This window comes from Trachypithecus francoisi, unplaced genomic scaffold (genome assembly GCF_009764315.1).
Source record: "Trachypithecus francoisi isolate TF-2019V2 unplaced genomic scaffold, Tfra_2.0 Contig01436, whole genome shotgun sequence".
NCBI lineage: Eukaryota > Metazoa > Chordata > Mammalia > Primates > Cercopithecidae > Trachypithecus > Trachypithecus francoisi.
Window position 1 is genome coordinate 2,441,502 of NW_022681430.1, and position 21,516 is coordinate 2,463,017.

Genomic DNA, 21,516 nt, shown 5'->3' on the forward strand with positions numbered 1-21,516 from the left:
GTGGCCACGTCGATACCCATTTATAGCTTATTTTAATTAACTAAACCCCTGTAATTCCTGAGAGTGTTCTATTTTCAGGGAGTGATTTCCAGGGTAGTTTTAGTATCATACTCAAATAAAATAACAGAAAACAAAAACACTGCATGTAAGAATCCGATGTGACCAGAAAAAATTTCTTAATATTCCAACTGGATGTGGTCTTGTTTGAAAGACAGAATTGATCTTTGATCTTTCAGGGTCAAAGGGGGGGAATGGCATTATTTTAAAAAATAATCCACAATCAACACATAAATACATGATCCATAAGAAATTAAAAAATAAAAACAATGGAAAAGCAAAAGACATGAACAAAGGAAGGAATAAGTCCATCCTTACTAAGGCTTTATCATTTAGTCCTTCAAAATATGATCTGTCCAGGAAAAAATACCCATGGCCTCCTTTACCTTTAAAGCAATTGCTACCTTTTTCTCTTCCTCCATATATTACAAGCCTATAATTTAGCAGTCTTCAATGACCACTCAAGCCAGACCTATCAGCCAAGGGTGCTTTTGGAGGAATTATTAGCTGGTTATAGATGAGCATGTTTTGGTTTGTACCCAGCTGATGTCCCCATGATGGACCAAAAAGCATCTAGGCTGTTTTGTCTACAATTTGCCCGATGATCTAATATTTAACTTTTTAACTAATTACTTCTTTTTGTTTTTACTTTCTTAAAAATCATTTTAACTTTTATTTTAGATTCGAGGGTCCATGTACAGGTTTGTTATTTGAAGCAAATTAATTCTCATAACTGCACAAACTAGCGCTCACCACAGATGTTTTCTCTGAAAGCGTATTTCATCCTTTCAGTTATTCAGACAAGAAATTTCAGAGTTACCTGACCCCTCTCTTTCACTGTCCACTTCCACCTGGACACGTATCCTGTCCAACAGCATGAGAATCTGCCTCCTCCTCTTCACCACAGCACCATTGCCTTCATCGAGGCTGCATTTCATTCACTGTTTCACAGGCTATGGCAGGAGCCTCCACGCCTCCCTGTTTGCTTTCAGTTCCCATCTGACCCACCTCCATTAGCGTTGCCTTTCCTGAGACACAGCTCTCCGTGCTTTCATGACTCCCTAGAAACAGAGAAAATCCAGACACCTGAGCTGGCGTCCATAGCGTTTGGCCCTTTCTATTTGTCCAGGGTTATCACTCACACCATTGACTTTACACACACACACACACACACACACACACACACACGTGCCCAAACAAGTTCTGCAGGATCTCATTCTATGACCTCTGTTGATTCTCAAATTCTCTAGACTTTACTGATGTCTGGCACTGTGTGCCATTTATTAGAGCTATGGTGCTTATATCTGCCTGTGTCTTTCATGGAGGATCACCCATAAGCTGTGGTCCCAGAGAAAAGCCTAGACATGGCTTCCCATATATTTGTTGAATCCAGTTTATGTTTCCATTGATTTTGTGCTGAAGGCTCCTGTGTTACTCTCAGCAGATAGTGCTGGTCATGTTCACACTCTTTCTGATGTTTGGTGCGCCCTATCTGAGTTCATGTGGACTAATGGTGTGGAGGTCTAGGAAGGGAGCCAAACTAAAAAATCTCGAGGAGATATTTGCTCATGAAGTTGTGAATTCAAACTTCCTCAGCAGAGATTTCCAGCATACCAGATTTCAAACACAAAGCATCTAAGCCTTTCGTTAGACCCACCGCTTCAATCTCTTTTGTCCCACGCTGACTTCACATTTGGCCTCCTTGGTTTTTAGTTGGACTGCAGAGGCTGACTAGTCTGTCCTGGGAAGGGTAAGATGCTCCTTTATCCAGTCTGACAGGACATCCAGAGGGAAATGTTAGTTAAGCACTATTAATATGAAAACAAAAATCATTAACACAAAGATAATTTCTTTTTTGATTTATTTAAGTACCTGCTTAGCCAAAACAAGTATTTATTTATTGTATAGTTGCAAGCAGCAACAAAATGAAAACAAAAGCCTCCCATTTTAGCAGACATGTTTTGAGACTCTACTGGGTAGCAGGTAAAATGTTGGGCTTTGTGAGGGACACAAAGATGAGTGACACGCTGTCACTTTTCCCCCTGATATGGCAGTTCCAGGCTGGTAGTGATTCTTGATATGGTAAATTATACTTTGCCTATATTTGAATGCATTGGTTTCATTTAAAAAATTATTTTTATGTAAGTAGAGATGAGGTCTTGCTATGTTGCCCAGGCTGGTCTTGAACTCCCGGTCTCAAACAATCCTCCCACCTCACCCTTCCAAAGTGCTGGGATTACAGGTATTTGCCTGGCCTGCTTAAATGTATTATAATGTAGTCTTGATAAGCGTTCTCATTTTGTTCAAAATGATATTCAGTTGATTAGTGATGATGGTGATGCTTGCTGGTTGTTGATCCTGTGGCTAACATGGGCTACAAAATGTCTGCAAGGGCTTTACAGCATCAGCTGTAATATCAAAACAGCTGACCCTGGTGAGCTGGCAATGAGGCAGACAACACAGGCTTGTGGGCAGATAAGCATGTGTTCAAATCCCCACTCTGCTGCTTACTAGTTGTGTGATTTGGGGCAAGCTTAATCAAGCCTTGATATCTATATCTACAAAATGAGGAAGAACCATAGTACCTATTGCACAGATTTACAGTAAGGACTAAGTAAAACAGTGCATGGAAAATGCTTGGCAAGGTTCCTGTAATTCAATACACAGTAGCTTTACTACAGTATCTGAAAATCGCTTTAATTGGAACTACCGTAACATCAGATTCGTGTCTGATTGTATAATCTGCGTTTGCCAATAATCTCAGCTTTAAACATTTTGTGGTTCTATACACAGTTCTCCAGCAGAACTTGCTGAGAAATCTTTTCTTTAAATACTTCTCGCAGGAAACATGAACTATTTACCTTTCAAAAAAAAGTCATAACCCTCTCCTTTCTTCCTCATGAATAAAATGACTGGCATCACATTTTGTAAAACGTGCCAGATTTTGTTTAAATAATTAACATTGGCAGTCTTCAGGTGAGTGGATCTATGGTAGCATAGAAAGGGGCCTGAAGTAGAAGTCAGGAGATATGGGTTTGAAATTCAGTTTGGCCACTATTGGGCTGCATGACCTTGGGTAGGTCACAAAATATCACTGGACCTCAGCTTTTATTGCATAAAATATTAAAGGTAGATTAAATTGTGGTTCTGAAACTCAAATGCTAGTGGGGTTTGAGGTGGTGAGATCAATGAAGGAAGTAGTTGAGTATAAGACAATAGGGAGTAGTGGTGACTGAGGTAAACCAGAGAAGACATGTCTTACCTAAATATGACGTCCCCTGCTCCAACTGACTATTGCTGATGGGAATGTGGTACGTACACGTGGAGCCCTACCTTCCTAATTTTTAGGGGAAGGTGGAAATCTGGAAATAGATTTGTAAACAGGATAAAGACCAAACAAACATAAGTTGGCATTTTGAGACCCTTGCATTTGATTACATCTAAGGTCTCTTCCTATCTTAAAATTCTGTTGTATTCTACAGTTACTTTAATATAATAAAGAAATAGCATGGTTAAAGAAATGGACAAAGGTGGCTGGGCGCGGTGGCTCACGCCTGTAATCCCAGCACTTTGAGAGGCTAAGGTGGTCAGATCACGAGGTCAGGAGATTGAGAACATCCTGGCTAACACAGTGAAACCCTGTCTCTACTAAAAACACAAAAAATTAGCTGAGCGAGGTGACAGGCACCTGTAGTCCCAGCTACTTAGGAGGCTGAGGCAGGAGAATGGCGTGAACCCAGGAGGCAGAGCTTGCAGTGAGCCAAGATTGTGCCACTGCACTCCAGCCTGGGCAACAGAGCGAGACTCCATCTCAAAAAAAAAAAAAAAAGAAAGAAAGAAAGAAAGAGATAAAAAGAAATGGACAAATATTATTGAATCAGTTCTAACAAGCCGATACATTAGGTTGTTCATTGAAAGAACCTCATAATATGAAACTGGCTGTTGTTAAGATTATTAATACAATAATTGTCATTCCCAATCTCCCAAACAGTTCCAAAGGGACCTTACCAGGCTCTCCCTGTGGTAGTTGATGATAAAATGATGTTTCAGTATCCCTCTCATGAAGCAAGGATTGGAAAAAAATTGTTAGGCCCATTTTTACATAGCAAGATGGCAGGTGCTTGCATGTGTAAACTGTGATTAAAAGGCAATGAATCTTTAAAAATACAAACTAGAATGTATACGTACAAATCACTCTTGACTTCATGGAGGGCCATAGATTTTGCCCAACTGTGCTTCCATGGCTAAAGATTTCTGGACCCTCCTTTGAGAACTGTCTTTACTTCCAGTTTACAAGCCATGCAATAAAACCAGGCAAGGTTTATTAGAGGCATTAGTTATTTTTGTATTGCTTGGTGCTAAGCATTTTATAGATCCCATTTTTAATGTCATCATCATGGTAACCTTTTGAGGTAGATATAATTATCTCCATTTTGCAAATGAAGCACTGAGTCCTAAAAGGTAACCTCCTCAATGTCACGCCGCTATTAAGTAGAGAGCTGGGGTTTAAACTCATGTCCTCACTTTTAACCACTGCTGTCTACTTCTTCCTGAACATGAATCATCATGCTTGACTTTGCATAGTTTTGTTCCCAAAATCAAATCCCCTCTCAAAGGGTCAACCTTTGCCATTAACAAGGGTATTCAGGAGAATTTGCCCTAATTCCTGGAGACAATGACTGAAAGGAGTTTCAAAAGCCCTTTGAAAGAGTGGCCGCGTTGCTGGCAAGAGCAGCTAGTTTCCCTAGGTTGCAACTCTCATTTATATGTGTAAGCTCTGATCTCCTCGCTTAAACAAAAATAGAGAGAAAGAAAAGAAAAAAGAAAAAGAAAAGGACTTACTTACTTTAAAGTTATACCTTAGACTACTGTTGTCTAAACTTGTGTCCTGTGGAGCAGTTGACCTGAAAGAAAAGAGTTCTGTGCTCAAATAAATTTGGGAAACTGCATGTTCTATCCCCTGCTTGGTTATTTACAATGAAGGTACCTTGGCATAGAAACATCTCTGAAATTATTCAAAATTGTTTACTTTTCTTAACATCTCATAGAACATTGGTTCTATGGAACATACAGTACTTTGGAAATATATGCATATGGTAATTCACTTTATTTTTAGCTTAATTATTTATACCCCACCTCATTCTAGAGAGGCTGGATAGCAAAGGATACGCAGGTGGGAAGAATCCCATCCTAATGGATACATTAAACGGTCTGTCTCCACATAAGGAGCAACTCGAGACCATTTTGTTAGTGTGGATTTGTTGATGTGCCTCTGGGAGTCAGCCTCCCCAGTAGGCTCTCTACCTGTTCAAGGGATTTAGCACATACCCCTTCTTTAGGGACCTCCCACTAGATCCCCAACTTTTGGAGGAAGGAGATGACTGCTTGCAGCTCATTCAACAGGAAAAGCCTTCTGAGTATAAATATATACTCTCACTGTTTTTATTTGGAGCAGGTTTCATCACAGCTATTTTCTTTTCTTTTTTATTTTTTTAATTTATTTTTTATTTTTATTTTTTGAGACAGAGTCTTACTCTGTTGCCCAGGCTGGAGTGCAGTGGCACGATCTCGACACACTGAAAGCTCCGCTTCCTGGGTTCACGCCATTCTCCTGCCTCAGCCTCCTGAGTAGCTGGGACTACAGGCACCCATCACCATGCCCGGCTAATTTTTTGTATTTTTAGTAGAGACGGAGTTTCACCGTGTTAGCCAGGATGTTCTCGATCTCCTGACCTTGTGATCCGCCTGCCTTAGCCTCTCAAAGTGCTGGGATTACAGGCGTGAGCCACCGCGCCCGGCCTCATCACAGCTATTTTCTAAATGGCTAAACAAGCATTTTGCTGGGTATGTTCCATGGAATATTCATTTTGCAGGAAGCTCAATGATAAAAGAGTCCCATTATCAGTGAGGTCAGGAAACCATATATTGAATTTCATTTTGAAGAGTCTCAATTTACTTAAGGATAGAAAAGGCATAGTTAAGAACTCTGATTAACTTCTTTAACCCACTTTTCCTAAATGTATCCGCCAGTCTTTGTGCACATATGCTCTGGGCAAGGCTATTGTAGGTTTGCAGCAGATACAGGGCAGGGCTGATACTAAAAAGAGGGAGTTGGCTTCCTCATGGCCACTTATGAGTCCTGGAGAAGTCGGGAAGGGAGAGAACAAGCCTTAGCCTGGAATCCCAGCTCTGCCACTTTCAAGCTTCAAATCACTTCACCTCCCTCACCTTGGTTTTCTTTATCTCTTACGTGGAGAATGTAAAACCTACATCTTAGTGTTCATCTGAGGATTAAAATCAGATGTCAAACTGTTGAAGATGAGGCTGGCATGGAGTAGGCCCTTCTCCTTGGTGTTCCAGGACCCGGGAGATCCAGGTTGATTTTATAAACACATGGGGAGGGTGGGCTGCTGACTAGTTGTGCCAATTCCTAGAAGAGAAGAGTTTTCACTGCCCTGGGATGAGAGATAATCCCAGGAGGATTGGGGATTACCAAATAGGGGTTACCACTCAAAACGGAGTGGGTCCATGCTCAAATGTTTGCTAGTGTGCATGTCAAGGACATCCCTGCAAATCTAAAATCCACATCCTAATCCTAGCCCCACCACTGACAAAAGGTGTGACCTTGGTTAAATCTATTAACCTCTGCCAGCCTCATTCTCCTCTTCTGTAAAAAGAGGAGTTGGACTACGTATCTCTCTGGAGTGCCCCCACCCTCAGGTTAGTGTGGAACCAAATTTAGGTCATTCCAGTCAATCCAGTTTGAAGAGTTGGTAATCTAATTAAGGATCAGCTGAATTTTCAAGATTGAGAGTCAAAAAGAACTGTCAAATAATGTACTTGTGTGTGATGCTTCCAATTTTAATGCTTTTCTGTATTAGGAGCATATTTTAAAATATTCAAATGTAAATTATTCACATGGCACATGCACTTAGAATGTGTGCATTTAACTAAAGTGAATCATCAGCCTATTATTAATTATCATTTAACCAGCCCTATTCTTTTGGATAAAGGAGAATATTAGTAAAAACCAAAGGGTTTGAATCATTTAAGCAAAGCCAGCTTTAAACAATTTGGCAAGCCCCTGCAGCTATCCCTCCATATCTTCTAACAGCTGTAACCTGTGCATCTTGTGCTCTTTCATTTACATATATATATGCAAACAAGCCCATGTTCACTTGGGAGTGTGCACACTCATGTTTGTACACACTCTCCATGTCCTACCTAATATCCAAGATGTCAATCAAAGTCTTCTTGGGGCAGGTGACATCCTCACGGGACCTGAGTTTCCTTTGCAGTAAAACATGTGTCCTTTTCCTAGATCTAAGAGCTCTTCCAGCTCCGACATTTGATGTCTGTGCTCTTTGCTTAGCTATTCCTTGGCAGAAGCATTGGAGCCAAGATCATACACATTATCTCACATAATTTTAAAAATCATCCAGAAAGTCTTTTTGCATCCTCAATCCTATTTTAACAGATGATGAAACAGATTTACCTACTTAATGTGTAAACATACAATTATAACTGGCAGTTACAAGCTTAGAAACCTGATTCTCTATTCTGAATCCAATCAATTCATTCTCCAAGTGACAACCAGGTGCTAGCTACTCACTTCTCCCTTCTTAATCAGAGTGGTTTTCACGGAGTTGGGAATCGTTTGGAAGAACCCCCTAGATCATCTCCCTCCATAGCCAGGAAAACCTGCTCTGGGCTGGAAGATGGGATGCAGGCCACTCATGGGCCAGATACAATTCTAATGGCAATCAAGATATTACAGGTGACTGGAGAGGGTCTGAAGAAGTACATGTCATGAGAGCCAGGGTGCCTGGCATGGGACCAAAGAGCAGTCTAGTTTGAGACAATGGGAACTTTTCTCAGCAGGAGTCACCCTTCCCCCAACTATTCAGCCATCTGCAGACCCGCCTTTCCACTCCCCAGACTCCACATGCCTACTCTTCCATGAATGAAAGCTGCAGTGCTATAAGGATAGACTCATACATCTTTAGAGCTACAAGGGACCTCACAAATGATCTAGTCTAGTCTCCTTGCTTTATAACATAGAGAGAAGTGGTATGCTCTAGGACACAGAATTTATGGTCTAGTTTATATTAGGACCCAGGCTTCCTGATTCCCTCTTCAGTGTGCTGCTTCCCTGGCCTCTGGAGAGGTGAGGCCCCAGGGCAGGCAACCACCTCAGTGGCGCACCAGACTTAGCACCAACACATGAGCCTGCCCAGTCCTTTCGCTCTTATGCATTCCCGTCTCTGGGCTCTCACCTGGAATGTAGGCAGCCTTGCCCTTGACCCCCTGTAGCTATATCTTCATTCTTAGATCTTCTGCTTCTTCATTTACTTCTCTGTTGCTGGCCCTGGGTTCCCTCTGAACTCTAAGCTCCATGCTAAGCCTGTTGCCTACTTTTCCGTTCCTTTTGAAGTAAATTGTGTGTGTCCTACCTCTCCGTTCAACCAGGAATCCCCTAACAGCTTTATGGCCTTAGTGTGAAAGTGTCACTTAGTCATGACGCATCCCTATAGACAGCGGAATCTGGAGGAATTAGAGCTTAGTGTTAGCATTTTACAGGCCACATCCTCTGATCCCAGTTTAGTATTAATAATGAAATTATGAAAGCTTAAAAAAAAACAATTACAGGGAATTTTAGGAATATTACTCTAAATTCCCATTGAAATGAAATACACAATTTAAAAAGATGAGCATGGAGCAAAACTTACTGGATACATTACACAAGGTAAAGTTCCATTTCTAAATACTTTCATTTTTTATTCAGAAAGAATAAAAGTATATGATTGAGCACTAAACTTAGTAAGTATCCTAAGAAAATTAGGAGAAAAGCAGTAAAGAAAAGATAAAATAATAAATTAGAAAACAGTGGGAATAAAAAATAAATCCAAGATTTGATCCCTGGAAAATGGCAAAAAAAAAAAAAAAAAAAAACAATGGCAGACATTTGAAGGATATCACACACTTGAGTAGGGGAGATTCTGTAAATTCTGTTAATTATTCAACAGAAAGCTTTGGGTAAATTTAGGTAAATATTTAGAAAATAACAAGGCAGTGTCTTCCCTCACATCATACATAAAAGTAAGTCCCAAATGTATTGAAGAGTTACATATTAAAAAGAAAATGTTAAAGGGAAGATGTAGGCAATATTTCCTCGATCTGAAGACAGGAAAGGATATTTAAAGAATGAAATCATGTCTTTTGCAGCAACATGGATGGATTGGAGGCCATTATCTTAAGTAAAATAACTCAGAAAGTCAAATACTGCATGTTTTCACTTATAAGTGGGAGCTAAATAATATGTACTCATGGACACAAAGTGTGGAATGATAGACATTGGAGACTCAGAAGGGTGGGGGGGTAGGAGGAAGGGAGAGATGATGCAATACTTAACGGGTGCATTGCACACTATTCGAGTGATGGTTATACCAAAAGCCCAGACTTCGCCACTACACAATATATCCATGTAACAAAACTACCCTTACACCCCCTAAATTTATGATTTAAAAAAAAAAGATTAAAAAAAGATTTTAAAAAAAGAATAAAGGCAGGCCGGGAGCGGTGGCTCACGCCTGTAATCCCAGCACTTTGGGAGGCCCAGGAGGGTGGATCACCTGAGGTCAGGAGTTCGAGACCAGCCTGACCAACATGGAGAAACCCTGTCTCTACTAAAAATACAAAAATTAGCCGGGCATGGTGGATTACATGCCATGGTGGATTACATGGATTACATGCCTGTAATCCCAGCTACTTGGGAGGCTGAGGCAGGAGAATCACTTGAACCCAGGAGGCAGAGGTTGCAGTGAGCCAAGATCATGCCATTGTACTCCAGCCTGGGCAACAAGAGTGAAACTCTGTCTCAAAAAAAAAAAAAAAAAAAAAAATTAAAAGCAAAGAAATAATACATAATAGGAGTTGATATATTTTGTTAAATAAAAATTTAAACTTCTTTTTTTTTTTTTTTTTTTGAGACGGAGTCTTGCTCTGTCGCCCGGGTTGGAGTGCAGTGGCCGGATCTCAGCTCACTGCAAGCTCCGCCTCCCGGGTTTACGCCATTCTCCTGCCTCAGCCTCCCGAGTAGCTGGGACTACAGGCGCCGCCACCACGCCTGGCTAGTTTTTTGTATTTTTAGTAGAGACGGGGTTTCACCGTGTTAGCCAGGATGGTCTCGATCTCCTGACCTCGTGATCCGCCCGTCTCGGCCTCCCAAAGTGCTGGGATTACAGGCTTGAGCCACCGCGTCCGGCCATAAAAATTTAAACTTCTCTATGTTAAAAATCATTAATGAAAAGGCAAATCGGTAATCAGTAAGAAAAAACTTTCAGCATCAAAAGAAATAAGAAAAGACTAAGTAATATCCTTAATAAATAAAAAGTGCTTAGAAAGCAACAAAAGGAGTCAAAGAACATGATTTCATAGAAAAAGAAATAAAATGATAATTTTATATGTTGGTGAGGATATGATCAGATAGGCATTTCCATACTCAGAGTTGGACATGTAATTTGGTACAAGTCAGCAGTGAAGAACTAGAGATTTAAAAACCATCTGTAATCTAATAATGGTACTTTTAGAAATCTATCCTAAGTCTATCATAAGGAAATAAGTAGAGATAGGAAAAATATTTATATATGGGGATGGTTATAATCATTTTTATAATAGTAAACATTGGAATCAATATTAAGAAAAAATTACATCATGATATATCCATAATACAAAACTTACTAATCTATGGAAACTGTATTTTTGAAAAATTGATTGTCATGAGAAATTGTTCATGATATAATAAGCAAATGAAAAGGACACACAATAATATAATATGATGTCAATTTTAGAAATACATTTGTGTATATGCCATATGTGTATTATGCATATGCATATCAGTGTCTTTGGGCAGTATGATTATGGTGCACTTCATTTTCTTCTTTAAGCTTTTCTGTGTTTTCCAGAATTTCTACAATGAGCATATATTATTTATAAGCAGAAGTCACCAAAGTGTATTCAAGGCTGGTTATGGTGGCTCATGCCTGTAATCTCAGCACTTTGGGAAGCCGAGGCAGGTGGACCGCTTGAGCCCAGTAGTTCAAGACCAGCCTGGGCAACATGGTGAAACTCCGTCTCTCTAAAAAAAAAAATACAAAAATTAGCCAGGCTTGGTGCTGCGCTCCTGTGGTCCCAGCTACTTGGGAAGTTGAGGTGAGAGGATTGCTGGAGCCAGGGAGGCGGAGGTTGCAGTGAGCCGAGATCATGCCACTGCACTCCAGCCTGGGTGACAAAGCGAGACTTTGTCAAAAAACAAAAACAAAAAACTGGAAAAACCTCACAAAGTGTGTTCAAAATTTTTAAACTTTCTACTTGAAAAACACAGATTGATATGATCTGGATGTGATTTTAAGACTGCTTACGCTGATTAATTAATTCCTCTAAGAAAGGCTTTATTGTTTAATTACATTTCTTAAATCCATATGAGCTGAGTGGTGGCATTATGGCTGCTCGCCAGAACGTGGTTATTATGTCATTATGTGACCTGGGACCTATGCTGAGAGGTCACTCAGTGTATGGAAAAGGGTACTGAACCGGGGGTCTTGGGCCTTGTGACCTCAAGGAGAGCATTTAGTAGCCTTCTGGGCCTCAGTTTCCTCTTCTGTCAAGTAGATCTTACCTGCTTTACTACTTTCATAGAGTTGTTCTAAAGACCAAATAAGATAATCCAGGCAGGAGTCTATGACATGTAGGCTATTATGAAGGCAAAGGAAAAAATCCTCCCCTCTCCTCCCACAGCCCCTTTTTTTCCTGAATTAATAAGTGCACAGCCCTTGGGGGAGGGTATAGACAGATCAGGCACACCCGTGTCCACCTCCACCAAAATTCTAGGGGAAAATGCCTGGCTTCTTAGGAAAATGCTTCCCTAAAAAAAGAGGAGAAACCTCAAATGTTCCCATGGAACTGGGGCAGAGGGCAAATTCTGCACCACCTCTGCACAAACCCACGGGCTGACTGCTCGGCAGGCCTGTAGGGTCCAGATCACTGATCTGTGGCTCAGAGTAATGAGGTCATTTGGACAGTACATTGGTTTCACAAACCCCTCCATGATGCTGCTGCTGTTGTGAGGACAGTTGTCACTTCCAACTCATATTATTGCAGACTCCAGGCTACATGTAGTTATAGGGACAAGAAAGTCCACAGCTCCTCCACGCCCCACAGCAACTGCTCCAGGCAGACTTGCTGCAAGGAGCAGAGGCCCCTTGGTCACCACAGGTAAAGGGGACAGTGTTTTGACTGACCTGAGAAGCTTACCATGTGCAACCCTGGCTGCATATGAGTCACCTAGGGAGCTTTTCAGTAACCCAGGCGACACCCCAGGTTTAGAATTTAACCAGAATCCCCGAGAGTGGGAACCAAGCATCAGTATTTTTAATGCTGTCCAGGTGATTCCAAGAGCAAGCAGCATTCAGAAGCATTGGCTCAGGTTCCAACACAGATCTAGGAATCTCTCCCATACCAGTCTTCAAAAAACTTCCCTTGGTGAGGTCTCCACGACCATTCTGCACTCTCCCAAGCATTCTTTGCACATACTTTTACCTACCATGGATCCAACTCAACCCTAAGGCATCCTTTATCCTTTAGCTTCTCTACCAGGTGGCTGCATTTCTCAGTCAGCCAATTACAGATCCCCAACAAGGGTCTCATCTTAGCCCAACTCACCTTTTTAAACCAGGCTACTTGGGCCATGGGATGCTGGTTGATTTAGAGACTGGCTACCCTGTGGAAAGGGACAGAGGTTGTGTAGTGTAAAACACGGCCACCCTGATCTGCCCCAGTTCTGTTTTTTGTGTAGGTGGAGTGGGTTGGGCACAGTTTCCCTTAATAGAGACTGTGGAATACTTTAATGTGTCTGGTTCAATAACAAATTATAATAATGAAATCAAACATATTTAGAAGAATCCATACAAATTAAGGGTCAGAGTTTCATCCTCTGTATAGAATATGATGTAGGAGTCTTTTTAAGTATATGTAGGATAATAAAATGGATAGCCCACTCAACTATCTTTAGAATGTATGTCTAATTTTATACATCTTTTTCCATAGAAACTACAATTGAATTTAGAATTGAGAGATTATGGTATTCATTATTATCTTAGCCAGAGGGTGTTTTTTTTAGCTTTTATAAGAAACTTCTAAATTGAAGTATAATATACGTAAAGAAAAAGTGCACATGTTATAAATGTACATCTCAATGACTTTTTACAAAGTGAATACCCTTGTAACCAGCACCCAGGTCAAGAAATTCAGTATTATCATTACCCCAAATGATGCCCCTTGTGTTCCCTTCCAGTTGCTCCTTGCCTCCAGGGGTAACCACTCTCCTGATTCTAGCAGCATACATTAGCTTTTGTACTTTATATAAGTACAATCATATAGGATGTACTTTATTGTGTTTTGGCTCCTTTCCTCGAGTATTCATCCATAGTTTTGCATATGTATTTGTAGTTCTCACCAGAGGTTTTAGTCCTTGAAATGTAGCTCAACAAACATTATTCCACCAGGAGCTGTGCTCGGGGCTGGGGACACAAAAACAAATAAGGGCAAATTCCTGCTGTAAGAAATATTTAATCCAGTAATTTGGTAAGGATCAGAATTTAATGTCAAATGAATTCCTCTTTGTTCAACAAATATTTATTCAATGTCTACTATAGGACAGGTGCTGTATCACAGGTGCTAGGGATAAGAAATGAACAAGCAGACAAAAAATCTAGCAGACATCCTCTCTTTTCTTCCCGTGACATGCATGGGCAAGTTCCGCCCACTGATACTCATTTCCCACTCTGTCCTGCATCTGATTTAACATAAAGGGAAGTAGCAATGGAAACTATTTCTTCTAGCAACTTGGAGTATGAGATTATGAAGTCCATGGTCCATGGGCCATTTTTCAAATCAGTGATTGTGAGAGGTATAATATTTGTATATACCAATTTCTGCCTTATTCTATTCTCTCCACCACTGATGCTGCCTGTACTGAATGCAATGAAAGTCTGGAACCTAAGGAAGCCTTTGGATGTTAGCTTACCTTGGAGTCAAGCTGAGGAATCTTCTTGATTTCCAGAACCATGAAGTGAGAAGAGACACAATTGCCAAAGCTGTGATGGAAATCATACAGCTTTGAATTTGTTTTAGTAACATGGAATTCTAACATGTATCACTATTCATTAGTGCTGGCTTTTCAGAACCTAGTGAATTATCTGGGTACAAAGCCATGACATTAGAGGCCTAAGGGATTAGAAGACAATCCAACACCACTCTAGGATTGATAGTTTAGGAAGAAATGCAAGAAATCATCTCCTTTTGTTTGGTTGGTTCATTCCTATCCCTCATTCTCCGCATTTTTATGAAAAATTTTAAGTATATGTAAATGTAAAGAAAATAGTAAAATTCACTTTTATGTATCCATCTTTCAGCTTCAAAAATTATCAACTCATGCCAATTCTTCTCTAACCCCTTGCTGTCCCCCTCCTCTGATTATTTGAAGCAATCCCAGATGACAAACAGATGACTCATAAATGTTCAGAAAGTGAGATCTCCTAGTTTTAATTCCTCTAGTTCACAGGTTCAGAGGTGAATTCAGTGAGCTAGTTCGTGGTAGTTATATTTAATCCCCGGTTTCAAAGTAAAAGTGATAAGCTTTACTAACAGAATTACTATTATTATTATTACATTATGACATAATATATTGTCGTACAGTTTAGCCTAAAACTACCTCTTTTAAGCCTCTCATTCAGTTCTCCAAGGAGTTCAACAGGGTGTGAGATGGCTGATTGATGTTCTTTTTCAGCAGTAATTTCAAAACCAAATCCTTGTGGATTTTGAAATTGCAAATATATTTGTCCAAGTAAAAACTTCAACTATTCAGTGATAAAATGGGTCTAAGACTCTTCCCGAACCTCATGTTTCCCATTTTCAGTCTGTTTGCAAAGGAGGAGGCTGGTTGGTGTTCATGGAGCCAGTGTCAACTGCCTGTCTTTTATGAGATATCACAGCACAACTGGGCATGCAGCTTAATTTTTTTAGGTTTCCCAGGCTCAAAACCCCAAGCACCATTGTTTTTGCCAGTCAGAACACTCCAAGGTTTCTAGAATAAGTAGAAAAGATTGTTAGTGCCTTTGTCATGAAAATATGTAAAATCTTGGTTTGGCTGCTTCGGCTGCTCTGATTGTATCTCAAAATGCCACCCAGGGCAGGTGGCAGTCATTGTGAGGAGTGGGGCACCAGGCACCCCTTGATGAGCCTTTGATGAGGAGATGATTAGGAGTAAAAAAATGCTGCATAGATTATCTGCATAACCAACACTGTAGCAGACAGCCATGCAGGCATTTTTCTGTATACAACTCCCACTCATTTTTCTGAGAGATAAAAGCAGCCAAGATTGACAATCTGTCAGTTTCACCATTTTCATTGTGTACTTTTTCTGGGCAGGTTATTCACATCGAACTCCTTTGATGTGATCAGTGATGATGCTTTTATTGGTCTTCCACATCTAGAGTATTTGTAAGTAAAAAAGCTTTTTTTAAACATGATGATTCAGGACAAGTACTCTCAAGTTCCTATAACTGTTTGACAAAAAATATTATAACTTATTGCAGATTCATAGAAAACAACAACATCAAGTCAATTTCAAGACATACTTTCCGGGGACTAAAGTCATTAATTCACTTGTAAGTATGAATATTGCTATTACGTTTTAAGCTTGCTAATGGACAATGCAGTTTGATCACCTGTGGTTAATGCACCTACTTTATGAGTGTCCATAAAAATTTCAGAAACCCAAATGATTTCTTTCCATGCACACTTGCCATCTTTCCCTGTCATCTGTCAGAGGGTGTTCAAGAAATTGATTACTATTAATATTTGTATCCTAAACCAACCATAATTAGAAAAGCAATCTAATGCAGGGAAATTGTGTGCCTGAAATAACTTTATTTATTATCTACATCATTACTTGCTTCATGGATCATTATGGGTTGACTATGTAATTTGATATCAGCTTTTCTTTTTCCTCTATAAGCCCTCACTTTATATACATTTAAACATAATATAGCCACAGACAATGTCTTCATTAGTACCCGATCAACTTGTTTATCAGTGAAATATTTAATTATTCAATGGGTGATTACAGCTAACAGCAGTTGTTCTTAACAGGGAACAATTTTGTCTCCCAGGGAGCATTTGGCAATATCTAGAGACATGTTTGGTTGTCACAACTGGGGAATGTAATTGGCATCTAGTGGGTAAAAGGCAGGGATTCTTCTAAACATCTACTGCATAGGACAGCCCCTCACAATAAAGAATTATCCAGCCTAAAGTGGCATCGTGGGCAGGTTGAGAAACCCTGAACAACATGACCCAAACAATTTGTTTCTTCTAGCCTCCCTCACCCTCTACAGAGAGACACATTCGCACACACACACACATGCAGGCGCACACGTGCATGCACACGCACATGCACACACACATACACACTCTTACATACGCACAGATTGTTTTAAGGAAACTAGAAACACATAGAAAGAAAAGGCACTAACATTTACATCACTTTTCATTTAATCCTCTCAATAATCCTGCCAAACAGGCACAATCATCCCCATTTCAGAAATGAGGAAACAGTCTTGGAGGGGATAGATGCCTCATGAGCTGATCAGTTATGGAATTATGAGAACATCTACTTAACAGTTGAATTGCAGTGACGCTTCATCCTTTCAACAGCTGTTTCTCAACCTACCTAATAGGTATCTTATCAGTTCTAGATACAGATGCAAGAGATCCAAGTGTCATAGTCATTCTGTCAAGTTTAACCTGTTCTCTCATCATGCTTCATTCCCAGCTCTGCTCTAGGCCCTAGGACGCAGCAGGGAACAAAGGAGACAAAAATTCCTGTCCTTTGACTGAGCCTGATTTCCAGCGTGTCCATGCGGTTGTCCCTCTGCCTCCACCAGGCCCCTTTCTCTCCTGTTGCTTGTTTTGTAGCAAAGAGAAGCTAATGACCAGATATGTTTTACAAAATCATACCTTTCAAGGCTTCTGTGTAGAGTTATTATAATAAAAAAACAGTGTTTGCAATACTACTCTTCATGTCAATGACATGATATGATTCTAAGATGGCTGTTTACAGAATAAATGTTATGCAGTTTTGTCACAGAGCCTAACACTGCCAAACCTCATTTTTCAGACAAAATTAAACAAAAGAAGCAAACATATGGAAGGAGAAATGGAAGTTCATGACCTCAACTTGAAATCCACTAGATTTACATACATCCCAACCCACATGGCCTCTGTCCAATGCTTAGCATCATGAGAGCTGTAGGGAGGATATAGGACTCAGGTGTCCTTTTGAGGAACCCAGATATAAGCTTCACCTGCCCAATTCAGTTCAGCTGTGTCTCCTCTCCAGCCTAAAAGCCTGTGGTTTCCCTCAGGCTCCATGCACAGAACAAGAAAAAATGTTTCCCTGTCTTGGAAGGAAGGAAGGAGGGAAGGAAGGAAGGAAGGGAGGGAGAAGGGGAGGGGAGGGAAGGAAGGGAGGAGAGAGGAAAGAAGGGAGGGAGAAAGAAAAAGAGGAAGGAAGATGAGAGGAGAGAGGAAGGGAAGGGAGAGGAAGAAGGGAAGGGGAAGAGGAAAAAGGCAAATAAAAAAGTCTGTTTGACATCCTAGTGTAGGACACCCATTTTGTTTAGTGGAGCCTATTATGTTTATCAAATGAAAAAGGAATTTAAATGTGGGTCTTAATGATGCCCTTTCTTTAGCAGTATGGAGCCCATAAGAGAGAGAGACTGGTACAGAATACACTTAATATCCAGAAAATTTCAGGTTCAAGGAACACCAAGGGCAGCCCTCAAAGAGAGGCATGACTCTTACAGGCAGTGAGAGAGAAGTCCCACCTCTCTGAGCTGGTGCTGGAGGTGGGAAGGTGTTATGAGGGAACAGGGGTTAAGGCTGGCTAAATGAATATGACCCTTAGGTCTCTTGCATCTTTAGCTAACACTTATTAGGTTGACTCATATGGCATTGCCAATGTTAGGCTATTTTTTATCTACAAAAATGGCAATGCCATATGGTTCATCTTAAATAGTTTCTAGGATGTGACACATGCTTTACAAGGAGTAGGGCCTACAAAGATGAGTAAGAGCTAGTCCCACCTTAGAGAAGCTCAGGCTAGCAAGAGAAATTGGACAAATATTTTCTCACTGAGGGCCTTTGTCCCCAAGTTATGTTCCCCTTTTGAATTATGCTATTCTTCATTTTACAATTCCTTCCTTCCATTCTTCCTTCTTTCTTTCCTTTCTTCCTTCCTTCCTTCTTTTATTCCTTCCTTCTTTCCTTTCTGTCTTTCAAGGAGAGATGGAGTAGGGAGGATCTGAAACCCAAATTTCCCTCTGCCGACTCAATAAGTCAGATTCATTTTCCATTATTTATGGCTTATTAATAAATCTGGCATTTGTCTGAGCCATTAGTTTCCTTTTTAAGACATTAGGCTTCAAAGTGCACTTTTCTCTACCTCAGATCAATCCTTCCCAATCAAGGCAAACATTTGAGCTGTGAGGAATTAGCACCTCACCCTCTAATCTGTATGCGCTGCAGGAAGAGGTTACAAAGCTTTCTCATATTCTTGGCTTCATCATAGTCTCCTGATGACCCCATGAAAGAGACAGGGCAGTAGCACTACATTCATAGACAAATGAGCAAGTGGAGGTACACCATGAGTTTAAGCTGCTCCCCAGTTACTAAGTGGTAAAGCCAGATATCTCCCACAGTCTTTGATGAGACGTCCGGTGCTAGCTCCACTGTGTCAGTTAGAGCAGGACCAGATAGCTTTTATTGAGCTGGCTGGATCCTTCCATGGGACATGATTTGAGGAGGAAATACGACTAGAGAAGAAAGAAAAGATCCTGAAAACAGGAGCCCCACCCACATACTTCATCTCAAAATGCAGATAGTTGGGATTAGACGTATACTTTCAGGTCCAGCTGGTTCCCACTCTGGCCTAACATTAAAGCCACTCCCTTACCTGTGCATTTATATAAATTTAGTTCATGCCTAAAGGAGCAACGCACTTTCTCACCTTCTTATACAGAGATGTCAGTAGATTTCTCTTCTAAGAGACATTTACAGACAACTTAAAAGTTATTATAGGCCAGGCGCAGTGGCTCACGCCTGTAATCCCAGTACTTTGGGAGGCCGAGATGGGCGGATCATGAGGTCAGGAGATCGAGACCATCCTGGTTAACACGGTGAAAACCCGTCTCTACTAAAAAAATACAAAAAATTAGCGAGGCGTGGTGGTGGGCGCCTGTAGTCCCAGTTACTCGGGAGGCTGAGGCGGGAGAATGACATGAACCTGGGAGGTGGAGCTTGCAGTGAGCTGAGATAGTGCCATTGCACTCCAGCCTGGTCAAAAGAGTGAGACTCCATCTCAAAGAAAAAATAAAAATAAAAATAAACAAATAAATAAAAATAAAAAAGTTATTATATATACCCGGCTATCAGGCGAGATCCCCAGTCCCCTGCAAATTAACCCTTAAAACCCTACAAATTAACCCTTAAAAAGAGAGAGAGACTTCTTAAAGTTAAGTCCTTTCAAAGCCTGTCAAATCCTGAGATTCTCAATTACTTTATTTTGAATCATTGTCCTAATGTTATGCATGTTTCACTTTAATGTTTGAATGGTTTGTATATTTTAGCAATCGTTTGTATATTTAAATTTTTCTGATGAATATATGTTATTTTGGTAATCAGGAAAACATGAATAAAAAATAGTTTATGAATAAAAATTAGTTTATGGCCAATGATGACAAAATCTTCAAACATTATGTATTGGCTTCTAGTAATACCCACGAGTCTTTAATAATGATTGCTTTGTGTGCCATGTAAGTGTCACTGTGGATAAGGCCCAGTGGAACCAGCATTGTTTGCATGCATATATATAAATATTTGGAGAAAATTATCATCAATCTATATGTATTGTAGAGTATCCAATGGTTGCTCAGCACTGAGGGCGTACAAAGAACTATATAACAGTCCCCAAACTCGGGATGCTTGCGTGTTCCCAATCAGTTGCACAGGATGCTTTGTTTTAGCCTTCACGTTGCCATGTATTTAAAGAGGTAGTGCAATGTAGCAGCTAAGAGGGTGATCTCTGCCACCAGACTGCCTGGGTTCAACTGTCTCTCTGCCAGCTCAATAGGTCAAGTTTATTTTCCATTATTTACTGCTTATTAATAAAGCTGGCATTTATCTGAACCATTGGTTTCCTTTTTAAGGCTTTAGGCTTCAAAGTGCACTTTTCTCCACCTCAGATCAATTCCTCGGCTTTGCACCTTAACAGCTGTGGAATTTGGGGCAGGCCATTTAGCTTCACTATGCTACAGCCTGGGCATGTAAAATGGGGTTATAATAATAATCTTTTAAAATGGGATGAGGAATAACAAGGCAATTAAGAGTATTAGTGCCTAAGGTCTTGAGATTAAGTGAGTTAATATATGCAAAGCGCTTAGAACAGGGCCTGGTATGTAGTAATCACCACTGTGTAGGAATAAACTAAAATTCACTGCATAACCTCCATTAGTCCTGAATCAGGATTCTAAATGGTAGAGTGTATATCCCCTTTAAACACTTTCTATGAAATTAAAGTAACTGCACTTGCACCGCCGCAGGCTCAGAGAGACACAAACCCAAGCTGAGAATCTGCATTGCAGAGGGGCTGGGTGCACCCCAGATGGCTGTGGGCGATGCTCTCTTAGCAGAAGAGCCCGGTGGCACTGAAACAAATGTGGTGTTTGAGCCAGTCTGGTTGCCTCAGAGAGAAGACTTTCCAGTGGCTTCCACAGTCATAATTGGAGGTTTTATTGAGTAAACGATGAAAACACCAAAGGGCAGGAAATGGTCATCATTTCTGTCAAGAAGGAATGGCCACCTGCCTTTGAGAACACTTGACCTTACTCAGCCAGTTTCAAGGTAACTAGACGTTGAGCTGTGCAATATCTCAGTTGTTTTAAAGAATGTTTCTTAGGTAAACTGTGAATCGGGACCTAGAGAATGGTACTTAGTTGAAGGCACACTTTAAAGAGCCTCCACATTGCCTTGGGATTTCTACCACAGTGGGGCTGTGGGGAGGGAGGGTCCTTCCTGAAGGAGTCCACACCAGCTGGTGGGGACTGCACTAGTCACTCACGGGGCTTTGAGCTTTCTCCCTCAGTGCCTTGGCACAGGGGGCCTCAAAGGAGCATCCTCTGCTCTTTTCTTTGCCTAGATATGTACGCTTCCTCTCATCTACTCCAGCCTGCCTCATTCATTCATTCATTTAAAAGTGTCTATCATGCCTGTAATCCCAGCACTTTGGGAGGCCAAGGCGGGCAGATCACTTGAGGTCAGGAGTTCGAGACCAGACTGGCCAAC

The 21,516-nt window shown here is 40.7% G+C and overlaps 1 protein-coding gene across 2 annotated transcripts in view; it reads left to right on the plus strand.

Moving 5' to 3' along the window:
• LGI1 (leucine rich glioma inactivated 1) overlaps positions 1 to 21,516 on the plus strand; it is a 39,825-nt gene that overhangs the window by 4,174 nt on the left and 14,135 nt on the right. For both annotated transcript variants that reach the window (XM_033224943.1, XM_033224951.1), the window contains exons 3-4: positions 15,544 to 15,615; positions 15,711 to 15,782. In XM_033224943.1, the coding sequence (XP_033080834.1) occupies positions 15,544 to 15,615; positions 15,711 to 15,782 (144 nt within the window). The remainder of the gene's footprint in view (positions 1 to 15,543; positions 15,616 to 15,710; positions 15,783 to 21,516) is intronic.